The following is an 8,315-nucleotide window of genomic DNA, read 5'->3' as shown; positions in this document are numbered from 1 at the left end:
ACAGAATGGGAAAAAATCTTCACCAGCTATATATCTGATAGAGGATTAATATCTAGGATATACAAAGAACTCAAAAAGTTAAATAATAAGGAATCAAACAAGCCAATCAAAAAATGGGCTATAGAGCTAAATAGAGCATTCTCAAAGGAAGAAATACAAATGGCATATAAGCATCTAAAAAATGTTCTACGTCACTAGTCATCAGGGAAATGCAGATTAAAACTATGTTGAGATTCCATCTCAGTTCTGTCAGATTGGCTACCATCATGAAAACAAATGATCAGAAATGTTGGTGGGGATGTGGAAAAAGAGGAACCCTTCTACACTGCTGGTGGGAATACAATCTGGTCCAGCCATTGTAGAAATCAGTGTGGAGTTTCCTAAAATAGCTAAAGATTTATCTACCATATGACCCAGCTATGGCACTTCTAGGCATATATCCAAAGTACTCATCTTATTTCCTTAGAAGTATGTGCTCAACCATGTTTAGTGCTGCTCAATTTATAATAGCTGGGAAATGGAACCAGCCTAGATGTCCCTCAAGTGATGAGTGGATAATGAAGATGTGGCACATTTATACAATGGAGTTCTACTCAGCAGTTAAGAAAAATGAAGTTATGAAATTTGCAGAAAAAATGGATGGACCTGGAAAGTTTCATACTAAGTGAGGTAACCCAGGCCCAGAAAGCCAAGCGCCACATGTTCTCTCTCATATGTGGATCCTAGCTACAGATGACTGGGCTTCTGCGTAAGAATGAAAATACTTAGTAGCAGAGGCCAGTAAGTTAAAAAGGAGACATAAAGGGAAGAAAAAGGAAGGGAGGAGGGTACTTAATAGGTTCATATTGTATATATGTAAGTACAATGATTGTGATTGGGCGTAATATGATGGAGAATTGAATTTCAAAGGTGAAAGTGGGGGGTGAAGGAGGGAATTAACATGGGATTTTTTATAATCATGGAAATGCTAATAAAAATTTAAAAAATATTTAAAAAACATAACATTTGGATTGTGCTGGAAAAGTACAATGATGAGTCATGTTATTAAGTAATTTTGTCGGGAAAATTTTAGTTTCCCCAAATGAACAACTGAGTCCCTCATCAACCTAAGAACTTAGTGCTTTCTTTATGCTGTGGATTCATATAAGGTAGATAATGTAATTTCACCACAGGAAAGAACAAGTGCACATTTGAACTGCAACTCAATGTGTTGAGAAGTGAAACAAAAATTTTGTTATTTTTTCTTCAATTTTAAGGCAAAATTTTAAAGAGATTGTATGTTCTACAACACCAACAACAAAAAAAAGAGGGGACCAACTTCTTCTGCCATTATTGAACATCCCATGGATCTGTAAGCTTCAATAAATATCCCTTACTCAAAAAAAAAAAGTGAGAGTAGCATTAATATAAGAATATGAACATTAAGAGAAGTGCTTACTGTGCAGTTTGATAAGCACAGTATATACATTTAGCCAGATAGCAATAGATGTTACAATGCTAGGGCTCATGACTACCCCTGTTTTAAGTTTTCAGTATCAGGGATGTATTCCCTCCCATGGAGTGGGCCTCCCGTCCAATTAGAGGGAAGTTGGTTTCCACCATGACAGACATGCCACTATTGCACCCATTGGCTCATTTGGCCTGGCTGGCCAAATATAAGGCTTTCAGTGTCCACTGTTGAGTATCTTCACTGGTGATTTCTCTTTCCCCATTGAACTGCATACAGAATGGCTTCTTCCAGCTTTCTGTTAGCTGGTCTACATGGAGGAGGTTATCAGCTCAGTTCCAGAAGGATTCCTCAGTGGCCTTGCAGCACAAGTATGTGAAGTCTTCAGCAATAGGGTCTTAACATGTATTTCTGGTGGGAAACCATGGGCCTCAGCAATGGCCTATAGTGTTTGGGGGCATCAGGGACCTTGCTGGCCAACAACTCCCTGGAATATCCCCATTCCTGGCACGGAAAAATTTCTAGCAACAATCTACAGCTCCTAAGTGCTCCATTGTCCAAAAAAGTAGGATTCCATATGATTTATTTATATCTTCTTATATTTTCATTAGCCCTCTCTCCACCTTTTCTTGACTCAATCTCTTCCCCTGACCTTATTTTAGGCCTTTTCACCCCCATTAATCTATTCTACTTACATGTATACAGTACCATCCTATTAAGTACCCCTCCCTTCTTTTCTCTTCCCTTTCTATCTCTTTTCTGGCTTACTAGCCTTTGCTACTGACTTTTCTTCCCACTCACACAGAACTCCAATCATCTGTAGCTAGGATCCACATATGACAGAGAACATGTGATGCTTGGCTTAGCTGGCCTGGGTTACCTCGCTTAGTATCATTCTTTCCAGATCCATCCATTTTCCTACAAATTTCATTACTTCATTTTTCTTTACTGCTGAGTAGAACTCCATTGTATAAATGTGCCATATCTTCATTAACCATTCATCAGTTGAGGGACATCTAGGCTGGTTTCATTTCCCATCTATTGTGAATTGAGTGGCAATAAACATGGTTGGGCAAGCATCTCTAAGGTAATGAGATGAGTCCTTAGGATATATGCCTAGGAGTGCTATAGCTGGGTCATATGGTAGATCTATTTTTTACTGTCTTAGGAAGCTCCACACTGATTTCCACAACGGCTGGACCAGATTGCATTCCCACCAGCAGTGTAGAAGGGTTCCTCTTTTTCCACATCCTTGCCAGCATTTATGAACATCTGTTTTCATTATGGTAGCCAATCTGTCAGGAGTGAGATGGAATCTCAACATAGTTTTAATCTGCATTTCCCTGATGACTAGGGATGTAGAACATTGTTTTAGATGCTTATATGCCATCCATATTTCCTCTTTTGAGAACTCTATTTAGTTGCATAGGCCATTTTTTAATTGTCTTAGTTTATTTCTTATTATTTAATTTTTTTGAGTTCTTTGTATATCCCAGATACACTGGCAAAGATTTTTTTTCCCATTCTGTAGGTTGCCTCTTTGCTTTATTCACAGTGTCCTCTGCAGTGCAAAATCTTTGTAATTTCATGCAGTCCCAGTGGTGAATCTGTGGTTTTATTGCCTGAGCTATTGGGGTATATTCAGAAAGTCTTTGCCAAGACCAATAAGTTGAAGGGTTTCCCCTACTTTTTCCTCTAGCAGTTTCAAAATTTCAGGTCTGATGTTAATGTCTTTAAGTCATTTGGACTTAACTCTTGTGCATGGAGAGAGAGAAGAATCTATTTTCATCTTTCTACAGACACATATCCAGTTTTCCCAGCACCATTTGCTGAAGAGGCTGTCTTTTCTCCAATGAGTATTTTTTGACACTTTTATTGAATATCAGGTAGCTATAGCTACCCAGATTTACATCGGGGTCCTATATTTTGTTCCATTGATCTACATATCTGCTTTTGTACCATGCTGTTTTTGTTACTATGGCTCTGTAGTATAGGTTAAAATTAGGTATGGTGATACAACCAACCTTATGTTTGTTGTTCAGTGTTGTTTTGGATATTCAAAATTTTTTCTGATTCAAATGAATTTTTGGATTGTTTTTCCTATTTCTGTGAAGAATACCATTGGAATTTTGATGGAGATTGCATTACATATGTAGATTGCTTTTGGTAAAACTGCCATTTTCACAATATTGATTCTTCCAATCCAGGAACAAGGGATGTTTTTCCATTTCCTAGTGTCTTCTACAATTTCTTACTTGAGTGTTTTAAAGTTTTCATCGTAGAGATCCTGCACTTCCTTGGTTAGGTTAATTCCAAGGTACCTTATTTTTTTATGCAATTCTGAATGTTAGTGATTCTCTGATTTCAACCTTTGTGTGTTTGTTGTTATCATATAAGAAGCCTACTGATTTCTGTGTATTTATTTTGTATCCTGCTACATGGCTATAGGTGTTTATCAGCTCTAACAGTTTGCTGGTAGAGTCTTTAGGGTCCTTTATGTATAGAATCATGACATCTGCAAATAATGATAACTTAATCTCTTCCTTCCCAATTTGTATCGCTTTTATGTGTGTCTCTTGCCTTTTTGCTATGGCTAAGACTTCCAAAACTATGTTAAATAAAAGTGGGGACAGTGGACACCCTTGTCTTGTTCCTGATTTTATTGGAAAAGCTTCCAGTTTTTCCCCATTTAGTAATATGTTGGCTGTAGGCTTGTCATAAATAGCCTTTATTATATTGAGATATGTTCCTTCTATTCTCAGTCTCTGTAGGACTTTTATCATGAAGGGATGTTGAATTTTGTCAAATGCTTTCTCTGTATCTAATGGATGATCATGTGATTTTTGTCCTTCAGTCCATTTATATAATGTATTACATTTATCAATTTGCATATGTTGAACCATCTGTGCATCTCTGGGATAAAGCCTAATTGGTTGGGGTGCATGATCTTTCTGACATATTCTTGTATTCTGTTTGCCAATATTTTGTTGAGAATTTTTGCATCGATGTTCATGAGGGAGATTGGTCTGTAATTTTCTTTTTTTTGTTCTATCTTTGCCTGGTTTTGGTATCATGGTGATTCTGGCTTTGTAGACAGAGTTTGGCAGGATTCATTCTTTTTTTTTTTTATAAAAAAGTATCAAATTTATTTCAATATCTCATTTAATTTTTAAAATTAGGATTACTGATCAATTATATACCTTAATATTCATTATCAGAGGTGCAAAAAACATTAATAAGATATTAAATACTACAGTGATAAAGTTACTAGACCATGCATTTAGAAAAACCATGTTTAGTATTTGAAAGTTCCAGTTTTACTAGGTTTTTGCTCTGTACGTGTAATTTATAATATTTTCCATTCTCATTTCGGTATAATTTATCTAGTTTGTGTAATCACTACTATACTGTTCAAAATTTTTTTAATTTAAATTTTAAGCCTTTCTCTACCACTTAGGAAGTAGGATTTAACTGTTTACTTAATCTTTAGAGGATTGAAATTTTTTTTCTTTTTTTATCTTTTCACAATTTTTATTAACATTTTCCATGATTATAAAAAATACCCCATGGTAATACCCTCCCCCTCCACTTTCCCCTTTGAAATTCCATTCTCCATCAGAAGATTGAAATTTTAATTTTCACTTTGATCCTGTTTGATTAAAAAAAAAATCATGATACCACTACCACACGAGTTTAAAACAGAATGTAATAAAAACAAGTCCTGGGCTAAGAGATGGCGTAGCGGTTAAGCGCTTGCCTGTGAAGCCTAAGGACCCCGGTTCGAGGCTGGATTCCCCAGGACCCACGTTAGCCAGATGCACAAGGGGGCACACGTGTCTGGAGTTCGTTTGCAGTGGCTGGAAGCCCTGGCACACTCATTGTCTCTCTCACTCTCTATCTGCCTCTTTCTCTCACTCTTAAATAAATAAAAATCTTTAAAAAAAATAAAAACAAGTCCTATCTATATAATCAGCAAATTATCAGATAAGACATGTTAACTGTCTCACAGCTGTCATAAGCACAAGGCAACGCTGATGCCCAAGTACAACAGCACTTGGCATTTTGTCTGCAAGCTTTACACCAGTGTTTCTGTTCTCAGCAACTCATCTAGGAAAATGGCAGTGCTCAGAAATACAAAAACTATTATGTCCAGCAGGTGGTCCTCTACATGGCCAGTAAGAGAATTCTTTATAAAATTACATTAAAAATGCAAAATGTCTTGATAATTACCACCTCAAAGGTCAATGTGAGAAAAATGCAAAAAAATAGACATACTTATTAATATCATTTCCCTTTGAGAAAAAGTCAGCAATGCTTCTATTCCAAAAAATAAGAAATAATGATTCTTAAAATTGTGATTAATAAACTGTATGTCTTTCAAGCCAACATAAACTTTTCACTTCCAGAATAGAACCTCATTTTAAACCAGTATTTGAATCAAGTTCATAGTCGTAAAGCCATTTTTCTTCATATAGTGTTTTCACTTGAAAACATAAGCTGCAAAATGGCACCCAGCTGTCAGTTATAAAGAACTACAAGTTGAGCATCCCTCAACAGAAATAATGACCAGTAATATTTTAGTTTTTCAGACCTTAAGAGTATTTGCATAACACCTTGCTGATGGGATCCAGGTCTAATCAAAGTTCATCTCCGTCTCATTTAACCTGAAGAGAATGTTATTTTCAGTGCTCCTGTATCTTAGCTGCAGACTTCACAAGTTCACGTGTGGAACTGGCTACTTGCAACGTCATGTCTGCACGTTTCAGATTTGAGAGGGGTTTGGATTTTCAGATTAAACATGCTCCGGTATGGTAAATGCCAATTCATAGTAACTTTTGGCAGAAACCAACAAACTTCTGTAACAGCCTAAAAGTTACTACAGTATCGAGGTCAGAACATGATTCTCCTATATGGTCAGCTGTAATTTATTAAGTAATACTTCCATGAACATGAAATGAAACCTTAGTGAGTCCTTCCAAAGCTGCACGATTTCCAAATGTTTTTTCTCCAGTTACACAACCTCTCCATTCCTTTAATCTTTTTTTAGTCGTTTAGCTTTGGCAATATTTTCTTGACGTTTGTGCTTCTTCTTTTGCTCTTTCTCCTTGGCCTCAATCATCTTGGCCAATTTCCAGGACAGGACAGCGCTTGCTAGGAAGAGTGGAGTGAGAGCCAGAATGAGTGTGGTAAGGAAGCCACATGGGTCTTTTGCAGCCCATTCCACGACATACTCAGCCCACGCCTTTATGTCAAACATCTTTGTGACAGTCTTAGGAAACTGGGTAGAGAATGGGTGTGCACATAACCACTTGTAATTCTGCTTGAGTAGTGATCTCTAATCTTTTCCTGGGCTTATCAGTAGGCCAAACAATCTCAGATGACCCGGTGGTCATTGTCTTTAGCTGTACAATACACTTCTGACAGGATTTAATTCGCCACACCAGAAGCAGCCCTGGTGGAAGCCGGCCGGGCCACCGGCCCACAGGCCGGCCCCAGCCGGATTGGGGCGTGAGGAAGTGGCTGGGGGCGCCATAGCAAGCGTGGTCCCCTCATTCTTTTTCTAGTTTGTGGAAAACCTTAAGAAGCAATGGTGTTAATTATTCCTTGAAGGTCTGGTAAAATTCACCAGTGAATCAATCTGAGCCTGGACTTTTCTTAGTTGGTAGATTTTTGTTAACTGCTTGGATCTCCATAGTTGTTATAGGTTTATTTAAGTGATTAATCTCATCTTCATTTAGTTTAGCTAAGTCATATAAGGAAATCATACATTTCTTTCAGATTTTCAAAACTTAGTGGAGTATATGTTTTTATAGTATATCCCTGTGATTTTCTGAATTTCTCTGGTATATGTTGTGATGTTGCCTTTTCATCTCTAATTTGATTAATTTGTGTCTCTGCTCTCTTTGGGTCAGATTTGCTAAAGTTTTATCAATCTTGTTTATCCTTTCAAAGAAGCAACTCTTTGTTTTACTGATTCTTTGGATTTATTTTTGGTTTTTTGTTTCTATTTCATTAATTTCTGCCCTAATCTTTATTATATCTTCCCATCTACTGATTTTCAGTTTGCCTTGTTCTTCTTTTTCCAAGGCTTTAAGGTGAAGCATTAGGTTATTTACTTGAGACCTTTCTAATTTCTTAATATAGGCACTTAAAGCTATAAATTTCCCTCTTAGGACTGCCTTGTGTCCCAAAGGTTTTGGTATGTTGTGTTCTCATTCTCATTTTCTATATGAATTTTTTGATTTCCTTCTTAATTTTTTCATTGACCCATTCATCATTTAGTAGTGTATTGTTTAGTTTCCATTATTCTGTGTATTCTCTATAGCTTTTCTTCTATTGATTTGTAGCTTGATTCCATTGTGGTCACATAGAATGCAAGGAATTATTTCAATTTTCCTGTATTTGTTAAGATTTGCTTTGTCTCCTAATATATGGTCTATTTTAGAGAATGTTCCATGTGCTGCTGAAAAGAATGTATATTCTTCAGCATTTGGATGACATGTCCTGTATATATCTGTTAGTTCCATTTGTTCTTTGACCTCATTTAATCCAGATGCATCTCTGTTTATTTTTTATTTTTATTTATTTTTTTAATTTATTTGTTTGAGAGCGACAGACACAGAGAGGGAGAGAGAGAGAATGGGCGTGCCAGGGCTTCCAGCCTCTGGTAACGAACTCCAGACGCGTGCGCCCCCTTGTGCATCTGGCTAACGTGGGACCTGGGGAACCGAGCCTTGAACTGGGGTTCTTAGGCTTCACAGGCAAGCGCTTAACCACTAAGCCACATCTCTGTTTATTTTTTGCCAGGATGAACTGTCAGTTTATGAGAGTATGGTGTTAAGTCCCCCACTACCACTGTGTTTGGTAT

At 37.0% G+C, this 8,315-nt stretch overlaps 1 protein-coding gene across 1 annotated transcript; it reads right to left on the bottom strand.

The window, feature by feature from the left end:
* Window positions 1–6,351: 6,351 nt before the first annotated feature.
* LOC101614089 (small integral membrane protein 15-like) lies at window positions 6,352–6,892 on the bottom strand. Its single transcript, XM_004672991.2, has one exon. The coding sequence runs from the start codon at window positions 6,702–6,704 to the stop codon at window positions 6,480–6,482; it is 225 nt and encodes a 74-aa protein (XP_004673048.2). The 5' UTR covers window positions 6,705–6,892; the 3' UTR covers window positions 6,352–6,479.
* Window positions 6,893–8,315: the final 1,423 nt, after the last annotated feature.

The sequence above is a fragment of the Jaculus jaculus genome, chromosome 12, assembly GCF_020740685.1.
Source record: "Jaculus jaculus isolate mJacJac1 chromosome 12, mJacJac1.mat.Y.cur, whole genome shotgun sequence".
NCBI lineage: Eukaryota > Metazoa > Chordata > Mammalia > Rodentia > Dipodidae > Jaculus > Jaculus jaculus.
This window is presented reverse-complemented; position numbering and strand designations above follow the sequence as displayed.